The 20,216-nt window shown below is 44.6% G+C and overlaps 1 protein-coding gene across 1 annotated transcript in view; it reads left to right on the top strand.

Annotated features, from left to right (window-relative positions):
- The first annotated feature begins 1,470 nt into the window (after window positions 1–1,470).
- HMGA2 (high mobility group AT-hook 2) overlaps window positions 1,471–20,216 on the top strand; it is a 127,684-nt gene continuing 108,938 nt past the window's right edge. Inside the window, exons 1-3 of the mRNA XM_053557041.1 lie at window positions 1,471–2,130; window positions 4,622–4,708; window positions 14,491–14,541. Of these exons, the coding sequence (XP_053413016.1) occupies window positions 2,020–2,130; window positions 4,622–4,708; window positions 14,491–14,541 (249 nt within the window). The 5' untranslated portion in view covers window positions 1,471–2,019. The remainder of the gene's footprint in view (window positions 2,131–4,621; window positions 4,709–14,490; window positions 14,542–20,216) is intronic.

The raw sequence follows: 20,216 nt of genomic DNA, 5'->3' as shown, positions 1-20,216 counted from the left end.
CCGAGCCCTCCACGTGCAGCGGAGCCCTGGCTCTACACCGGGCAGCTGGAAACAGATTTAAAATGGCAATGCTGACCAATCAGCGCGGTCGCCGGGCAGACGGCGACAGGCGCCGCCTCCAGGCGCCGGGAGCCCGCGGTGCCCCGCTCCCGGCGTCGGGCGCGAAGTGGGCGTCTCCATTCCACGGTGGTCTGCGTCTTGGAAAAAAAAAAAAATTCCTCCCCAGGTGAAAGTTTTTACTTTGGAGTTAGTCCAAAATAATTTTGGGTGTGATGTGTGAAAACCTGAACTGAATTTTTTCAGAGCTTTGTGTTATTCAAGGATAGAAAGAGGTGCGTTTTAAAATGTGCTCCAACTCTTAAAACCGACTGTGGCCGTTACCGTGTTCACGGAACTCAGAAACAGCCCGGAGTGTAAAATTAGGACTTGGCGAACAGGGAGTTCCTTGGGGAGGAGGTTGAATTGAGGTAAAGTGAAGGGAATGGCGGGTAGTCGGAGCAGTTGTGGGCTCAGGAACCCACAGGTCCCCTTTACGCTGCCCGCGTCGCAGCCAGCGGAGACTCCGCGCCCTTCCATTGTTGCCCGGGGGGGAGGAAGCTCACTGAAGAAGCCGGCGCGCCCCGTGCGCCTGTGAGCACATTGTTTGCACGTGTCTGCGAGTGTGCACGTCTGTGTGCCTGTGCGTACAGGTGCGCACGCGTGTGCACGTGGATCCGCGGGCAAGTGTGCATCGCGTGCCCAGGTCTGTGCGTGCGCGCTCTGTGGGGAGGGCATCCCGAGACCTTGCAGGCTGTCAGGGTTGTCCCCTGCTCCCGAAGTCCCTGTCGGCTCTCAGGGAACCGGAGCGCTGCGGCTGCAGAACGCTGGCTCCGCACCCCGGAGGCGCAGGTAAAGGCCATCCCAAAACCAGGCTCTGGGACAGGACCTTTCCACCCCTTTCCGGGACGACTGCCCAGGGGTGAGTCGGGCGCCGGGTGGGGCAGGGCCGAGGCGAGCCGGCCCGGGATCCCGGCCTGTCCCTTTAACCCCGCCGCCGGGCGCGAGCACGTGAGCGGGGCTCCGGGTGGCACCCGGGCGCCGCCGCCGCGGCAGTTGTGTTTCGAACGCGGCCTCTGGCCCTGGGCCAGGCGCCTGGGCCCGGCGGTCTGCGGCCTCCCTCCTCCCAGTCCTTTCTTCCTGCGCAGCCCCCTCCCCTTTATCCGCCCACGATCAGAGGTGGGCGCTCCCCGCCCCCAGCGCACACTCATCCCGCCTGAATCCCGGCAGGAACTCAGAGGACTTCCAGCCCGGGCGGCGCGCACTTGGGGCAGGACGCGGGGGCCAGCAGCCGTCCCCCGACTCTGCGGTGCGGTGCCGCCACTCCTGCCACCCGAGGAGGCGCAGTGCCACCCACCGCTCTGTCCCTCGCTCCCGCTCGCTGCTCGCTGCTCGACCTGTCCCGGCTGAATCTCCTCATCCTCTCTTTACTTTCCGACTGCCAGAGGCAGCACTTTCTCCCTTTTTCTCTCTTTCTCTCACTCTGCGCGGAGCGTGGGGGGGTGGGGGGAAGAGGAGAAGGAATTCTTTCCCCGCCTAACATTTCAAGGGACACAATTCACTCCAAGTCTCTCCCCTCTCCAAGCCGCTTCCCAAGTGCGCCCGATACCCGCAGTTCCTGACCCCAAAGCGAGAGCAGAGCCTCTCGGACCTCCAGCCCTCTTCCACGTCCTCCGCTTCCCTCCTCCTCTCGCCACCTCCACCTCCGCCGCCACCGCCACCTCCGGCACCCACCCCCCGCCGCCGCCGCCACCGGCAGCGCCTCCTCTCTCCTCCTCCTCCTCCTCCTCCCTCTTCGCTCTTTTTGGCAGCCGCGGGACGTCCGGTGTTGATGGTGGCAGCGGCGGCAGCCTAAGCAACTGCAGCCTCGCAGCCCGCCGGCTCTCTCCCCGGCCTGCTCCTCGGCCCCGCACCCGTCTCCGAAGGCGCTGGGCAGACTCGGGCGGTCGAGGCGCAGCGGCTGTAGCGGCGGCGGGAGGCAGGATGAGCGCACGCGGTGAGGGCGCCGGGCAGCCGTCCACTTCAGCGAAGGGACAACCTGCCGCCCCGGCGCCTCAGAAGAGAGGACGCGGCCGACCCAGGAAGCAGCAGCAAGTCAGTACGCGGGCGCGGCAGGCACTGGCCCAGCCCTGTGCGCCCTGCCAAGGCCCCGCGACGCGCCGGGCCACGGGGGCGCGGGAGCCCAGCCGTCGGTCACCGCGCGCTGTCCGCGGGTGGCGGGCTGGGGCGGGAGGGGAGCCCCGGGGCGCCCGCGTCCCTCCGGGCGGGCGGGGAGGTGGGAGCCGCGGCGCGCGGCCGCTGGAAGGCGGGAGCGGCGGGTGGGAGAAACGCTGTCCCGGACTTTCGCTATTGTGCGCGGCCTGAGTGGCGCGGGGTCGCCCGGTGACTACGAGCACCCGGGGGCTGGCGAACTGGGGCTCGCCAGGGCTTTCCGAGCTGCTTTTGCAATCGCCGGGGGCGGTGGGGGAGGAGGTGGCGGGACACGCGCTTGGCCGATCGGGGATGAAAGGGCTAGAGCCCCGGGGACCTGTAGTCTTGGGACCCGAGGCTCTTTTTTCCGACTCCGGGGCTGCGCGCCGGGGTCACCCCCTCCGACCCCCAACAAGCTCCCGATGGCCCCAAACTCGCGCCCTCCCGACAAAGAACGCGTGGGGACCGGGCTGCCCTAAGGGTCTTTAAACGCAGCGCGGCGGCCGCCAAAGGTAGCCCGAGGAAGGGGGTGCGGGGACCCTGGACCCCCGCGGGGCGAGGTTAAGTCGTTTGGACAGGGGCGCTTTGAAAGCAGTGTCCAAGGCTGCACGGTGGCCGGGGTCGCTTCCTCGTAGCGCGCCGGGTCTCCCTTTTGTCCCCGAATCCCGCGCGCCTCAGAGCCGTAGACGTTAAATGTTCTTCTAGGCTGGGGGCTGGGAGGGGGCGATCGAGGGGAGCCCAGGAACCCGCAGAGTGGACGGTTTTGTCTGCGGATGCAACCAATTAAGCGTGCAGCGGATGCTTGCAGAGCTGCGCGCAGCGCCCTGGGCTGGGGTTTTGTTCGCGGCAATTTCCAAGCCTCGGCGGGCAAGGTTGGAGCGGGATGTGTCTATTGAGAACATTTAAACTTCACTTCCTTGGGCTTTAAAACTTCTCCTTCGCTCCTTAGCCTTAAATCGCTTCCTTCGTGGCAAATAGGCCGATTAGAAAATAATCCTAAACTCCAAAGCTGCCCGGAGCAAGGTGAGGAAATTGAACAATGCTTGCTGGCCCGGGCGTTGTAGGAGAACCGAGAGAGCTCTATGTACCTTTTTGAAATCATCAAAGGAACACCAGTCCAGAGGCCCCGGAGTTTTCCCGCTCTGCCCAGGCGATCCTTTACACCGGGTTTGGAGTCTGTTTTCCACCCACCACCCAGCTCTAACTCTAATAGTAATAGCCCCACTCCCCTCAAAAAAATTCAAAAGAAAATCCATCAAACTCTGGGGGTGATTGACTGTTTTACCTTTGAGTTAAGACACAGAGTTCACAAAGAAAGAAAACTGTCTCCGACGGGTGTGCTGTGGGTGTGCCCAGCTGGCGCTAGTGGGCCCGCAGAGAGCTTGCGGGAACCTTCCCGGAGTCTGTGAATAGGATGCGAATTTTCATTGAGGACTTTCATACGTTTTAAGTTAATTAGTCTCACTTAATCACCGAATCTGAATGAAATGTGAATAGATGATTCACTGGATAAATATTTAGGATCTGGAATATTAATCATCACATTTTCCTAACCACTTGGGTATTTACTACTTGGCACAGCAGCCATTTAAAGTTTTGCTAAATCTAGTGATTGTTTAAATTTCTCCTTCCCAGGTACTTCTTTCTTCTTCACTCCCCCCCCCACCTTTTTCGTTTTCTCTAATCCACCCCCATAAGAGTTTTCTCAAAAGAAAGTTTTGAAGAAGGTTGTTTATTTTTATCAAAAGATATTTAAATTTAGACTGGAGACCATGTCTGCATCTCCAAAAGGAAGTGGAGAATTGAAGCAATTATGTAGATAATTCAAGCAAAACCTCCCACCACAGATTTACCATAATTATTTGGAAAGTTTAGGGGGAATGCAGTTATTTTGAGCTGAAGAACTAGGATAATTGCTCCAATATTTCACTCACAGTGTGTCGTTGGAGGCATAATTGACCTACAATGTAGGTAGACAGAGATGATTAAAAACTACCTTTTCAATATGGAAGATGGATAAAATATCTGAGATGTTAGGTTTATTTTTCTGCTGTTTGAAATTCTAGTATAACGGATAGTGGTATTTGTATAAAATGCTTATTATTGTTTTCAGTGGCCAAATGCATCACCATGTAAACTTTGCACCTTCAAAAAATATGACTTTCTTTATAGAGCATGCAATATTTTGGTTTTTGTTACCATCATAGGTTTGAAATAGTGTCTGATTTTCATACACAAAATAGAGCTTCCTCAACTGTACCATCACCATCCACTTACGCTGGAACTGAATGTGTTCCAGCAGCTCTGCTGAGTAGCACATGCAGAAATAGAGCTGAAGACTTGGGGTCGGTTTCTCTCAGTCTTGCCACAACAGCATTTTTCCCCCCACAATTAGGAGCCAACCGGTGAGCCTTCTCCTAAGAGACCCAGGGGAAGACCTAAAGGGAGCAAGAACAAGAGCCCCTCCAAAGCAGCTCAGAAGGTGAGTCTCTCCTAACTTTGTGAATGGCTGCAGGAACCTCCCAGTTACTTTCCCATTCTGACTCCACACCTAAGAGTTTGTTCGTCCCCGCTGGGTAACCTAAAACTCATTTCCTGCAGTTAACATTTGTTAGATGGGAGTTAACTTTGTTTTCTAAGTACATGCTTAGCATAAAAAGTTTGTGAAGATACTTTCGGTGTTATTTTTAAACAAACAACCACCAAATAATGGGAACCTTAAAATGGGGGTGGGGGGTAAGGAAGGAAGGGTGGAGAATGATACAATAATATTTGCATGTTGTAAAATAGTTAAAACAAATCAAAACTATAGGTTTGCTTGGTGGTGAAGTTTTTGCAATTTCCTCTGAAAAATAATAGAGTTTAATTTACTCTGTGGTATTTACATGACTACTGCAAACCAAGCCCCATTGAAGCACTTTGCCAATAGATATTAATTAGAAGTGAATCCAATTATGGGATCCTGGAAACAACTTCATGAATTTTACAGCTTTAATTGTGATGACAAATTATACTGTTTGTTCTGCAGTAAAGCTGCACATATATCTCAAAAGGCCTTTCTGTGACGTGATACAGAAATGCTCTGAATTTGACAATGAGAAGTTTTAACAGATTTTGACTCACATATTTTGGGATAGGACAAAACCCAGTCAAGTGTGTCATTGAGTTTTTGTTTTTTTTTAAAATAAATTTTAAATTGCAGTTTAAAATAATTTCATGTTGGTTGTATGTTAGCTAGAGAGGGAAATATCTCAGGGTCAGTGCATGTACAGAAAAGTGAAGGTGAACATAAAAGTCACATTTTTTTTCTTGTTTTTCAAATAAGGAAAAAAGCTGCTGTATTTTATTTGTAGATTTGTATGATAGTTGAGAACAAAGGTTTACAAATCAGAAGTAAATTTTGATAAACCTTTTCACTAGATTTCAGCACACCAGGCACAGTGGTTGTTAGGAAGGACTCTATGCTCATCTCTTTGGAGTGATGTTCTGTGAGGTTTTTCTCTGTGCTGGTTATAAACAGCTATAGCAACTAGTTAGGAAGTAATTGTAAAGTTATTTAGAAGGTAACTATGACTTCTTATTTGTTTTAACAGTTTTGAAGTTGAACGAGCAGTTTTGATTTTTTTTTTTGCAGTTTTTGGCCAGGGCCGGGTTTGAACCTGCCACTTCCAGTATATGGGGCTGGCGCCCTACTCCTTGAGCCACAGGCGCCGCCCAGAAGGAGCAGATTTTTAACATTTAATACCTGCTTCTTAGCATTTAGATTTAATGATTTATATTTAATTAATAAACTTTAAAGTATCTCTAACCTTCTTATTAGAAGTTATATTAAAATATAATCTGGTATTCCTAATACGAATACTTTGTTCCATTTTACCTGGTTTATAAATTAACCTAAAAAACCCCCTAATTTTACCAGAGACTTTTTTTTGTATTGCCTAAGTGTGGAATTTACTTAATTTAATTTTATTCTAAGGAGATGGCAAAGGAATATCTTGGTGGGTAGCCAACAAACATTTAAGCTCTGATGTAATTGCTGTAAAAAATGCATCATTATAATATTTCCTAGAAAGAAATCTTAAATCTCATCATAAACAAAGTATTTGGCATTTAATACAAAAAAGGAAAATGAATTCCATTACTTTAGATTTTTGAGTGAGTAAATAGAAATGCTCCTATCACCTTCTGTTTATTTTTAAAAGTTTGCCACTGACTAACAAAATCTTTATTCACAAAAGGAAGGCTGAAACGTGTGCCTAATTTACTACCTAAAGCAAAATAAAAGAAAAGTTTTGCGCTATTGCCAAGTAAGGTCAGATTTATTTTTAGTGACTTTAGTGATAGGTGTTTACAAATGACCCTCCTAGCTAACTCATCTTTCTGACAGTCCCTCCTATGCACGCATACATTAATTATTACAATCTCCAAAACAGAAGCGGGTTTTCTTTTGCTCCAAAGAAGTCCTTCTCTTAAATCTCTGATTCTCCCAGACACAATTATTCCATACAGTCTGTTATAAAAGTCCCTCTTACAATCAAAGTGAATAAATACATTTGCCGGTAACATGACTGTTACTTTTCTTCAGTGTTGTAAATTACTTCATTTTTAATACTTGTACTTGGAGTAGGAGGAGGAGAGCAGGCGTAGCAAAATAGTGAATGACACTGACAGTGGCCATGGTGTGTGCCCTGAAGGCATTTCCACTTTCAGCTCTCTGTGTGCTGAGTGTGCCTCACTCTCCTAAACAGGATGCATGTTGTACTCTAACAAAACATATGTTTGGTAGGATTTTGAAAGATCTTTTCAGAAAAATTTACGTTTCATAACACATAAGAGATATGTGTGTGTATATATATATAAACACCCTGCTACAGTGGCCAGGGTAGGTATGAGAAGTCTTCTATGATTATAAAAATGGGGTGTTTTCCTGCAAACTGAGACTCCACCACAATGAAAAATACATCAGAAAAACTGGTAAGTATAGGAGAAGAAAGGAGCCAGACCTTAGGGAAGATGCAGCGTGTGCAGGACCCCTGATGGTGTTGTGTAAAACTTCTTGCTTCTTGATGTTTCTTTGCTTACAAAGTTTATGTGTGGACTCAGTCTGGGACATTTGAAAACAAAGCTGCTTGTTAGAAAATTAACAGTGTGAAACTTGACAAGCAAGCAGAGTGTTGCAAGACCAAGTGGGTGACTGCGAAATTAGCCATCACTTTACTTCCAGACCACATTCAATAGAAGACTGATCTATGCAATAGGTAAAAACAAACACATTTATAAAAACACAATGTGTTATGCTTAGAACTTTCGGAAGAGAAGATAAGTATTCTTCAATCTACTTATTCTCCGTGAAAAGTGACTCCCTGGATGCACATCACAGGACAACTATAGATCCGATCTGAGTGCTCAAAATCTGTCCCTGAACAAGTTTCATATTGTTATTTAATAAAAGTAATCAGAAGTTTATGTTTTCCTGAATAATTTATCTGTGTGCCTGTGTATTTGTATATGTTTTTATCCCTCCCCCCTTTTTTTTAATACTTTGCTGTATACCTGTGACCAGATGTCTCCTAATTTATTTTTTTAGGTTTTGTTTTCCTCTCCTGGCTGTGGGGGAGCAAGGTACTTCTCAGGTTCACACTTCCTGTGTGGAGAGAAGGAAGTTATAATCTCCTTTACTGTAGGGTTTTGCTCCTTTTTAAAATCATGACTGAGAGGGTTTGTAATAAATTCTTTAGTGTTCAAAGTCTCAAGTCAAATTCATCTTTATGTTTCAAGCCAATTCTTACTCAAGTACTTTTAAGAAAATTATCTGAAGTTGAATTAAATTTTATTATAAGGAAAAAAATATAACAGAATCTCAGGAGTAGTAACAGAGATTGGCTTAATCTTCCTTTTGCCTTTTGATGTCGTAGCCAGATGTAGACAGCAAAGTGCAGAATGATAATGCCACCGAGGTGAAGTAGCTATGGTTCAAAGACTCTTCAGAATGAGTATTTGATTTGTCTTCAACTTGCTATAAAATAAGTCCTCATACTAATTGAAGGCTGTGAAGACCTGTTCATGCTCCTTCTAATTACTGCTATTCCTAGAAATGTGGTCCAATCACAGGTATTTTAGGAAGAGAAAATGTGGGTTTTACTCGCCATTTCAGAGAAGTTATTTGGCATAAGTGCTGAGTGAGGACAGAATTTTCTTCAGACTACAGCAGGCCCCGCTGTAAAGAGTAACCAGCATCATCCTAGGTCAGTCAGGGAGAGGTGATGTTGGACATTGTCAGATAATTCCAGCCTGTGGCGTCTACAGATGAGTGTGGTTGAGTTTGATTCCGCTGTACTTTAATGGGCAGGTGAGTTCCATTTTGGGATTCAGGGCCCTATTTTAGTATACACATGAATTTAGGCAGGTGGAATTATGTAAAGCCCAACTGCTGTTTCCATTATCTTGATATTTTAAGCTGATTTGCCTAAACAATTGACTGATTTTTTTATTTTACTTTACCAAGAAAGGGCCTTACTTAACGCATCAGCAAATTGTATCTAGCAGTGCCCTTTTTTTTTTTTTTATGTCATCACAGGTTATGATCCAAATATGGGAGATTTAAATACATTTGAATTATTTCATGAAGTAACTTTCTTTCAGAGGACCTGTAGTTCTAATTCTCTGGAAGCTATCACCCTTCTGAACTTGAAAGCTGCTCGTTTCTCTGGCTGACCTACATTCCTGGCTCATGTTCATCTCTAGGTCTCAGTAGATCACCTTGCTAAGGATATAGAATACACTGACTTGGCATCTCTTGCATTTCAGTTCTTCCTTGAGATGGGTGGGTGCTGGAGGATCATTCTTGTTGGAAGACACATGGTGGAAACTGAATTACACCCTCCCAGATTCTCAAGTTTTTAGTTACGAATCTTTGTTTCATCAACTAGGAGAAAAAGATGAAGAGACAATTGAGCGTAGCTTAGGCTGTTGCTTTAACACGCCAGTTTTGAATGGCATATTCTATCTGATTTCATGAGAAGGAATGCAGGCATTTTGTCTACGATAATCACAAGTGTGTTCGGAAGGTAATAGCTGTGAAATCTCGCCTTACTGCTGTGGATTTTTAAGCAAAGGGAAGACTTGGAAGAGGAGAATCTTAAATTTTGAAAATAATAACTTTTCCTGTTACTTTGACTTGGTTTCAATTCAGAGTCTCCATCCATGAAGATAATCCTGTGCAAAACAGCGACGGAAGCTGACGATAAGGGCTTCCTCAGGTAAAATATGAAAGAACCACAGGAATGGTGGAATTTACTTGTATTTCCTATTGAAAAAGTTATTGCGATAGCAAATGGTAGCATCTTTTCAAGACTAAAAGTGTCGCACTTAAAATCGGGAAAGCGAGAATCCCAGGGCACACTGGTTTATGCTGTTTCTGTCTGAGTGGCTGAAACAACTAAGGCCTGACTTTCCAGACTTTGGATAGTGGGCTCCACAGATTCTTAGGTTCAGCAGGTCTAAGTCTTAAAAAATCCTCAAAATACATGAAAACAAAACAGGGACCATCACACCCAGTATTTTTCTAGCTTGTTTTTTATATAGTTGGGTGATTGATTTGGAGTACCCGTATTATGGCTTTATCCCACATTCATCACAGTACATATAAAATATAGTGAGAACATTTATAATAGCATCTATATTTGCTATAATGGCCATCTAAATTTGTCCCCAAAGTCAGAATCAGATTACTCTCTTGGTTCCCAACTGCTGCTCTTATCCACATGGGTTTATAGAGAACTTGGAATCTTTTGTATATTAACTTTTCCCATGGCAATTTTAATTGACGTGGGAATCACTCCCTAAAGGACAGACCCTTCCCTGCCTTGAAATCAGGTTGGGTCTCCGTTGTTCTTTCTGTGAACATCGGTACCTTGCTCAGTCTCACATCTGTGAGTCGCAGCTGACTATGTAAATAAGATACAAGATAATACTTGCAAACCACTGTGGGAACTTACAGAATTGGTAGGTGTTTGTTTTAAAATAGGGGAACAGAGAAGAAATTACATTCCACTACCTACTAAATGCCCCAGCTTTCGTCAGGCACTTTTCCTGTATATTAGCTCCTTTAATCTGACTCAGCATTAGTGGTCTTCATCCCGTACGTGAGAGAACTGTGGTCCAAGGTGTAAGTGAGGGCGTGTCTGATGGTCGGCTCTGGTAAACAATGGCATCTGGGTTTGAATTCAACTTTTAATTCAAAGCTTACACTCTTTCCATTACTATGTGCCATCAAATATCTTATAAAATAGATGATGCATCTAGTTTCTGTTATCTCTAGTTATCGCTAGTTATCTGAAATACAGGCTTGAAAAGCAGTGAGTGTAGGTTTTGAGAAACCTTTAAACTGGCCCTGCAGAGGTTAAGAAGGGACTGGAAATGGGTGCCTTCGGACTGATACCTACAGACTTCTGGCCCCCAAGTAAAACCACTGGGCTTTGCCTTTGGGAATTGTATCACATCCAGAGGTTTCCTTATTTGTTCATTGAGAGGGCTGGATGAAATGATTTGCAAGGTTTTACTGAGTTCCAGCATTCCGATGATAAGAAGGAAATAAAACACACATATAAGTTCTCCCCTCCCTCCTTCCTTCCTTCCTTCCCTCCCTCCCTCTCTGTTTTTCTCCTTCTTTTCCACAAGTATGAAGTGATCACCTCTTGGACACCAGAAACTAAGCCGCTGTCATCAAACTCAAGAAGTATATTTGCTAGATGAATTTTTTTAACCTTTTTAATGTGGGGAACATCTTAGAAGACATAACTACATTCCCCACTTATCATTCCTCCTAACCCTCATGACCTTACTTCTAAACATGTTATAAAATTAACTTTACAGTTATGAATCTAAACTTAAAAAAATGAATGAGGAAAATCAAGGAGGAAATAGTACTTTTAACAACATATGGCTGTGAATATTAGCATAATAGTGCCAGTAATATTCTCAAATTTCAGTTCTTACAAATTCAGAATTCCTACCATCTCTCCCTTGTCTTTGTTACGTGTGGGTTGTAGTGTTAGAACCTAATTTCTATTCTGGCAAAGGAAAACCAAATACACACTTGGACTGTGTTGCATTTGTTGATGCATTAAAACAAAACAAGCCCCCTGAAAGTTTTGTTTGTCTTCTTTGAAAAATAATATCCTGAAGAGCATTAAACACAGGAAAACGTGTTAAAGCCAGTGTTTTCCAACATGTAAAACTCCGCCCTCTGTGCTGGTTTGCAAACTAAAATCCTAACTTGTTTTTCAGCCTTTGTGGAGTTTGATTAGAATGATTAAATAATGTGGGTTTTAAAGAACAATGCAAACCTCCCGGATGGACAGCTAATGTGTTTCCTCCAGAAGCTGCCTCCGAAGAGGGTCTCAGTTTACATGTAACACTGGCCTGAATGACCAAGGAGCAAGTTTGCTTTTAACAAGTCCAAGTGATAATCGTGATATTTTGCCCTTTAGGTAATGGTGCGAATTTTATTTCTCAATAGGCTTTTTGTAAATGAGATGCTCATTTACAAGCCATCTTATTTTCAGGGCTTTCTCTCTCTCTGAGAGATTTACTTTCTCTTACTTTGAAATGCACTGAAACCCTTTTTAGGTATAAAAATAAAAACCCTCTCTCGAGTAGATTTTAGATACACCCTGGTCACATCATGGCCTTGCCACGTAGCGAGTGCACAGGAGTTGCTGGTGCGGCCCCTAAAGCCGGTCAGGTCCATGGCCGCCTCCCGCAACCCAGCACATCACCCTCATTCCCAGTAAAAAGGATTTCTGTCTTCCTTGTGTGTGATTTACTCCTGGGTAAGCAGGCAATCTTACAATTGCTCCCCAAGATTAAATCAGCCACTGCTTCTGTACCAGAGAATTGTGTAGTCATATGACTCACCTTGCTCTATTTAAAGCAGGGGTGCTAAAACTTTTTAGACGGGGCCAATTCACTGTCCCTCAGACCATTGGAGGGCCGGACTATAGTCTAAAAAAAACAAACTATGAACAAATTCCTATGCACACTGCATATATCTCATTTTGAAATAAAAAAACAAAACGGGAACAAATACAATCACACCACCTCATGTGGCCCGTGGGCCGCAGTTTGAGGACCCCTGATCTAAAGGGTTTCTTGGAAGCTTCATCCTAAAGGTGGTGGATGTAATGGAATATGTGCATTTTCTGAACCTGTGACATTGAACTAGCTTGACAGAAAACTTCTTGAAAGGTTTCATCTTGTCGGGAGTGAAAGAATGTCTATAGCGGGTACTCAGAAGCACCTGGGCGACCCCTGTCCAGGAGGCCTTATCTCCACTTACAGGTGACATCAGACTAGGGTCTTCAGGGACCACCCAAGGTCATAGAACTAAAATGGCAGCACGGGAATTCAGACCTGAGCTTTCCAGAGTGGGCTCTGTGGTCCTCTCAGGACACTTCCTGTCCAGGAACAACGCTCTGAACGATGGTGTGATCTACTAGGCCCTGAACTCTCCCTAATTCATGCTGAAGTCAAGGACTGAAGTAAGGCGGGGCTGCTCACCCCTGACAATAATGGACCCCTCTGTGGAGCCATTCAATGGGTGTGAACAAGTCACATCTAACCATTAGGTACAGCTAAAGGCCACCAGGCTTTTTTCTGTTCTGGAAAATTAGCTTAAGTGGTGACGATTTTAGTTTCCTAAAATATTTTCTGTGGTAGCAAATGCTTGTGTACTGTCATTAGAGTCAAACACAGCTGGCTTCGAATCCCAGGTCTACCATTTACCTGTGTGATGTGTGACTCCAGCCAGTTATATTCGTATATGTTAAACTGTCTAAGACTTAGCCACTCATCTCCAAAATAAGAGAAATGGCAATGCCCACATTATAAGGGTCTGTGAGAAAGTAGCAGGTGACTGAGTCGGCCTGGGGTATTTTAAATGCTCAATAAATGAGAGCTAGCATTACAATTGTAAAGAGTTTGTCTTAATTCATGGGACCTGTTATGGAGTAATGCCAGGTCGGGGGATATTATTTGGTGAGCAATCTTGTGGCTTATTTTTATCTATTATTTAACTTACCTTATCAGTTATCATATATTACCTGTTTTTTACTGAAAGAGGAAAGTTTTATTTGGCAGTGTAGACAGTTACAACAGCCCTTAATGTGTCACCAGCTGCTAACCCAGACAACAAAAGTAAAAGGCAAACAAGTCATCCTGACTCAGGTTACCGGGGTTTTCATGTTGATGGAAATAGACTTGGGAAGATTCTCATACACAGAACAATTTGTACTAAGTTTTCTTCATCTTGAAAAGCATAAACATGTTTTCATACAAGATACGAAGTGGGGGTTGTTGTATATGCTTTTGTTGTGTTTAGGGATTAGAGGTGGTAAAAACGGGAAAAGCTAATGAATTTGTAGCTAATGTTAAAATTTGATTCAAAAGAGAAAAAACTGTGATACCAGAAAAATCTGTGTAGTTAAGCAAGCAAACTCTTTGATTCTTATAAATATTTTCAGGTCAGGTCTGTGTTGAGTGTGGCATTGTTAATAACATGCATTTAAAATGTATTATTTTTAGGTACTTAACAGTTTCCATCTCTGGGACAAGCATTCATGATTTCTGCCAGCTTTATTTTCCCTCTGCTTTAGGTGAATTGATTGACAAGTGATTGTTTTGGGGCAAGAAACAGGAAATTTATCAAATAAAACTGTTCAAATTTGTTTTTTATTTTGAATGAGAATGCTTATGTGTTCCTTTTTACATTTAGACTTGCTTTTGGCTGTCAATATAGGTTAGAAGAGCTTTGTGAACTCAAAAGCAGTATGTCAACCTTAATTTTTGTAACTTGAGTTGTGAAATGGAAAGAATCTTGCTCATTTAAAAAAAGCATTTGTTTTCTAAAATAGTAATTTATACAATTTTAGAATGTGGGGATAATTTTTTAACTATGGAAAGAAATAAAATCAAAATAGCTTTTTAAACAGCAGATTTCATGCATTTCAGAAGAGATCACTCAGGGGAGTCTTTTATGGAAGAGGGGTTTCACAGAAAGCATTTTATAGCATGCACTGGAAAACAAAACAGGGAAGAAAATCCACTCAAAAATGCAGAAGATGAACCTTAGAGGAAAAAGAGGTTGTTAAAATAATCTAGGTACCTGGTCTGCAAACCAGAACGTTCCTCCCTGCAGTGTCCCTGGCGCAGTGCTCACAGATGACCTCAGGTGGGAACCTAACGACTGACTTTTTCATGTTGCAGAAAGCGGAAGCAACTGGGGAAAAGCGGCCAAGAGGCAGACCCCGGAAATGGGTGAGTGACGACATACATTTATTCCTATTCTTTTAAAAAAAAATTTATAAGAAAATTTGTGTTTAGTTAATTACGTGAGTTTCTCTTTTGTGGGGCAATGAGCCCTTGGAAGGGTTAGGCAGGTGACAGCATCAGCACTCTGGCCATTCGGCTCTGGCCTCAACACTTCGCTTTTCTGGAAGGGACTCCTCTTCCTCTTACTAACATCACTCTTATTCAAAGGGGGTAACAATGACATAACTTGTTCAGAGCTTTGAATGACTAAAGCGTATTACGAGACCTTGGAAACTGATTACAAATGGTGACAAATGTCCGATGAAATAGGTATGAGAGGACTTTACAAAGTTTTCTTTTTTTCTTCCCTGTGGCCTTCTTCAGACACGTCTCATTTTCTAGGTGGCTTGTGTTTTCTTTTTCATGTTGGCGTGGTTCCAGTTTTCCTAGCACCCTTTCTCTGCGCACTAACCTTAGAGACACCTGCACCCAGGGAAGTGCCCTTAGTCCCGTAGACACATAGATCCCGGATCTTTTGAGACCATTCGGTGATCTCTGCAAAACTTCCCTGGTTCTGTCACCTGAACCTTGTTCCCTGGGTCACACATCACCCATGTTCTTTAGTCTGTCTTTCCCACTGACAGGAGAAAAGGTGTGCAAACGAACAAAACCATTTCTGAAGGACGGGGAAGGCAGGCCCTCCGTGTGGCTGTTGTCCGGGACGGCTCTTTGGCCCTTTTACTGCTTCCCGCTCGCCCCTTTGCGCTTCGTGTTTTCACAGGTTCTTTCCTGCTGGGTCACGTCTTCTGTACATTTGCTGTTGCTTTCTGCTCAGAATTCTGTACCACTTTCTACTCATGCTTTGTCCTTGCCTTTCATTTAATTTATTCATCTTGTGTTTTTTCTCTGCTCAACATGTTGGGATTAGATTATTTAGCATGAGGAAATGTGATGATCTTTAGATTAAAAACATCTCAGTGTTACAGTATAACCTGAAAGGAAGGGTATTTGACCCGACCTTCTGTTCAGTAAATGAATTCTCTGCAAAGGCACCCCCAGGTGATGACCGTCCAGCCGGTACTTGATCACCTTGAACATCAGGGAGCTCACTGCCTGTGAGGGCTGCGTTTTCCTTCCTGGACAGCTCTGAACATTAGAAAATTCTTTCACCTGACTTCCTATAAGTTCTGTCCGCTGTTTCTAGGCCTTCCTCTGGAATACACAGCGATTCCTTGCACTTCCACCCACCTGCCTTGCTACGTATGCCAGCATTAATTGGGGCTGCGGCACGGTCATAAGTGTTCAGAAGTAGCACCTTTTGACTTCTGAGACTAAGGAAAGAAAGGCCTTACAGCTTTCTCAGTTACCAGAAGTTAATTTCTTTTCACCTTGGAATAATTTGAGGAAAATTAACACATACTTACTCTGTTCTGTTTTCTGGTTTGAATAACTTCAGTCTTTTCACCATAAAGGAACATTCTTGTTATTCTTCTCTATGTTTGTTTTTTAATTAATCTTTTGAAATAATGTCATCCAGAACTAAGTATCAGAATCCAGGTGTCAGTTCCATAACCCCTTGCTGTAGTATGGTTCTAGTTATCTATTCCTGCTTAATCAACCACTTCGAAGACTTAATAGTGCAAAACAGTAACTACATGTATTTTATTATGTTCATGGATTCTTTGGGTCAATAATATGGACAGGGCAGAGAAGACAGGCCTCTTTCTGCCCCAGGATGTCTAGAGCCTCAGCTGGGAGGACTCAAGCGTCTAGGGATGACTTGGACACCTGGGTCTGGAATCTGGAAGCTTCTTCACTTACAGGTGTGGTACTTTGGCAGCACTGGTGGGAATTCTGGGGATATCGGGGGTGTCTGCTGGACTGCCCACATGTGGCCTCTACAGCTTGGTGGCCTCAGGGGACTTAGTCTTCTCATATGTACTCTGGGCTCCCAGGGAGAGTGTTCTGGTAACTGAGAAGGCTGTAAGGCCTTTCTTTCCTCAGTCTCAGAAGTCAAAAAGTGCTACTTCCAGTATACACTGGTGACCATGCTGTAGCCCAAATTAGTGTTGGCGTACATCGCGAGGCACGTCTGCTGTTTCCGATCATCAGTACTCCAAAGGGACATCCCATCCCGTTGAATGAATCAGTGAGAAAAATGTGTGCAGTCTTTCCATAGGCAACATAATAGAAAATAGATGAACTCTCTGAAGTCATGGGATTAATGTGGGTAAAATGAAGTGAGATGCGTTGTAAGCAAAAACAATGACAGCTGACCAGCAACAGAATCTTCATCAAGTGGGTTCTGGTAACTCTCTTTGGGCTGTCCTATAACACTTACCAGCTCACTTCCACCAGTCACAGGCAGGTCACTGCTCCTCTCAGAACCTTTCTGTGGCCTCAAAGCTGCTCAGTGAACTAATTACAAGCCAGTCAGGTGCAGGAAGGTGTCTGTTCACGCCTGCCAGCCTGGTGCAGGAAGGCGCCCGTTCATGCCTGCCAGCCTGGTGCAGGAAGGTGCCCATTCATACCTGCCGGCCTGGTGCAGAAGGTGCCAGTTCACACCTGCCAGCCTGGTGCAGGAAGGTGCCCGTTCACACCTGCCGGCCTGGTGCAGGAAGGTGCCCGTTCACACCTGCCGGCCTGGTGCAGAAGGTGCCCGTTCACACCTGCCGGCCTGGTGCAGGAAGGTACCCGTTCACGCCTGCCGGCCCGGTGCAGAAGATGCCCATTCACGCCTGCCAGCCTGGTGCAGGAAGGTGCCTGTTCACGCCTACCAGCCTGGTGCAGAAGGTGCCTGTTCACACTTGCCGTCTTCATGACTGTCTTCTTCGCCACCTTCCTTTCAAAGCTGGTGTCTCAGCCAGGCTGGAGTAAAATACAGCAGGATGGAAGGATCTGGTATGCTTTCTTCTTAATGAGTTCTTGCTGATTTGGGGGTTGAGGGTCTGGATTCCAGGCATCTGATCTTCACGCCAGGTGAGAAGCCTGCATGAGTCAGCCCCAGAAGCCCTGGCCTTTGTGGGAAGAGCTGGACCATGCTCTTGACTTCTCATGGTTTCTTAATTTTACTGGCTGTGAGGATGGAAAATACTATGTGGGGAATTGTTACAAGCCCTGGATTTGGTCCCCAAAGAAGGGTTGTTCCACTTAGAAGAGGAAATAAAAGGAAATTGTATATTTTCTGTACACGCCGTGCTCCTGCCTTGCTTGTGGGTCGTCCCCTGGGCAGAGTGTTCAGCCAGGCACAGCGAGGCGCTCCACTCAGTGACACTCTGTCCTGGGAAACTTGTCCTGAAGAAATAAATCATTTCATTTTCCATAGGAAATGGGCTTGTGCCTTATAATAAGTTCAGTTCTTTCCAACAGTGTCATTCACCCATTTCCTTGAGTTCAAGGAATCCACCCACCTCGGCCTCCCAGAGTGCTGGGGTTATAGGCATGAGCCACCACGCCCAGCCTACAAATTTTAAAGGTCCACTCTCCTCACCTGTGGAAGTATGTTCTCTTCCCAAAGAGTTGTTGTGAGGATTAAGCAAGATAATCTATGCAAAAGGCTTAATGAAGGGTGTGGCACATACTAAATGCTCAATAAATGTTAGAAGTTATGGTGACTCTCCCTGGACACTTTGACGCTGGGGTTGGTGATGCATAGCCTCCACCCTTATTACTTAGGGCCACCCATGGTGATACACGGAGCGGGTGACAGAGTTGTGTGTTACACTCACTAAACACCCCTGTGGAGCCATTCTGTCTCTGGCATGGCTACAGTGAGTATCAGTGGGTTTAAGAATTGATTATAAATAAAGTACATTTCAATTGTATTTGCAGTCAAGGGGGAAATGTCACATCACAGCGTGTAAGACTTTGTTCTGATAGTGGGAGTTGGTGTCATATGCCCGTTTGAAAGTAGCGTTTCTGCCTTTGGCCTCAGTCTGCATGTGCTGAGATTTCTAGCAGCCTGTCCTGCCGACTGGAGTCAGGCATTTTGTGTTTGGATCTCTCAGTTTTTGCAGGAAAGGAGCTCATTGCATGACTACTTTAGTGATGGAAAATGTTTGGACGGAGTTTTGGAGAGTGGAGCTAAGGCTTAAGAATACAGTGAAGTAATTAAAGTTGTTAGCCTCACGTGTGAAATGCTGCCCCCCAAATGTTGCTTATTGAGACAGCCGGTGCTTCTGGGGGAGAAGAGGAACCCCATGGGAAGCACACATCAGCGGGAACGGCCACGTTTTTAAATGCCTTGCTTAAATTTTCATGCGAAAGGAAATTAACAACAGAAAGAAAATATTCCCCACTATGAATTAATGGTTTTTAAAGGAAAAAAAAAAATTATTCTGGAGATAGCAAAATGGGTAGAAATTGACCCAAGGAGCAGATTCTGAAACTTAACTTCAGTTGGTCACCAGACAGTTGCTGACAATCCCATTTGGTTCCTCAGGCTGCTGATTTTCTGTATTTGGTAATGAGATGTGTGCAGTACATAGATTTAAAAATATGCAGTCCATCTCTCTTTTGGGAGGGGGGAGTTGTCTTTCTTTTATTGAAGAGCTTGTGATACACAGGAAAGTGATGTGGTTTTGTTTGTTAGTCAAACGTGACAATTGTAGGTAGGTAACAAGGACTTTTTGTTTTTCCTATTTTGTTTAAATCTAGAACCTTAAGTGATGATTTGAGGATTGAGAGGGGGAGCTAAATCAGAACAAAATTTGCTAAAACCAGAGTGACCGAAGCTGTTTGCTTTCCTTATAAAGATCCCAATTTCTAATGTTCTGAAGAACCTGCCAACCTGGTTCTGAAGTTAAACCATTAGGTGTTCATTTCCATTACTTTTTCCCTCCATTTATTTTCTCCTTTTTAAAAATAAAATTAGCCGTCTGTAATTTAACACTTGCCACGTTTAAACTGAGATACAAGCTCATTGCTTAGAAGGGAACAGCCAATACTGCTTATTGCAGATAATTGCAACTTTGTATTGGAGTCAGGAGAAGAAATGACTTTGATATTACATCAAAAACTGTCTGCTAATAGAGTGTGTGGAGGGATTATAATTTTCACGTAGAACTTGTTGTAATAACATGCTTTGAAAACCAGCAGATGCTGCCCTTATAGCACATGAATTGTTACTATATGCTCAGTGATTTAATAAATTAAATTTTCTGATACATATAACACATTCAAAATCGCTATATCCCATCTTTTAGAACTATCTCCTCCTTTGCAATATTTCGTGGTTAAAAGTGGAGTATTTTCCAAACCCTTTCCCTGTGGAGAATATGGCTTAAATTTATTTTGTTTTAACACCTTACTGCAAAATTCACTAAAGTGATTGTTGAAAATTGCAAGATTAAATTTGAAAATACTAGTCAGTCGTACCTGAAAGCCAAGAACTGGGTTTGATCATTGATGTTTTGATTTGCGATTAATCTCTTGGTGGTTTATTTTAATATATTAAGTGCAGTTCTTAATTATACTGTTAAATAAGTCTTTAAAAAAGGGATAGATAGTCTGCCCTACATGTCATCCAGCTCTGTTTGGCATGGCCAGCCTGTACCAGACCCCAACCATTCAGGACTGTGCCAAGGTTGGCCGCTGGGTCTGACAACAGGTGGCTGGCTGCAGTGGCCCTGTTATCTTACTCAGCTACAATCAGGGAGGAACTTGTTTTTCTCTTACTCATC

The sequence above is a fragment of the Nycticebus coucang genome, chromosome 12, assembly GCF_027406575.1.
Source record: "Nycticebus coucang isolate mNycCou1 chromosome 12, mNycCou1.pri, whole genome shotgun sequence".
Lineage (NCBI taxonomy): Eukaryota > Metazoa > Chordata > Mammalia > Primates > Lorisidae > Nycticebus > Nycticebus coucang.
This window is presented reverse-complemented; position numbering and strand designations above follow the sequence as displayed.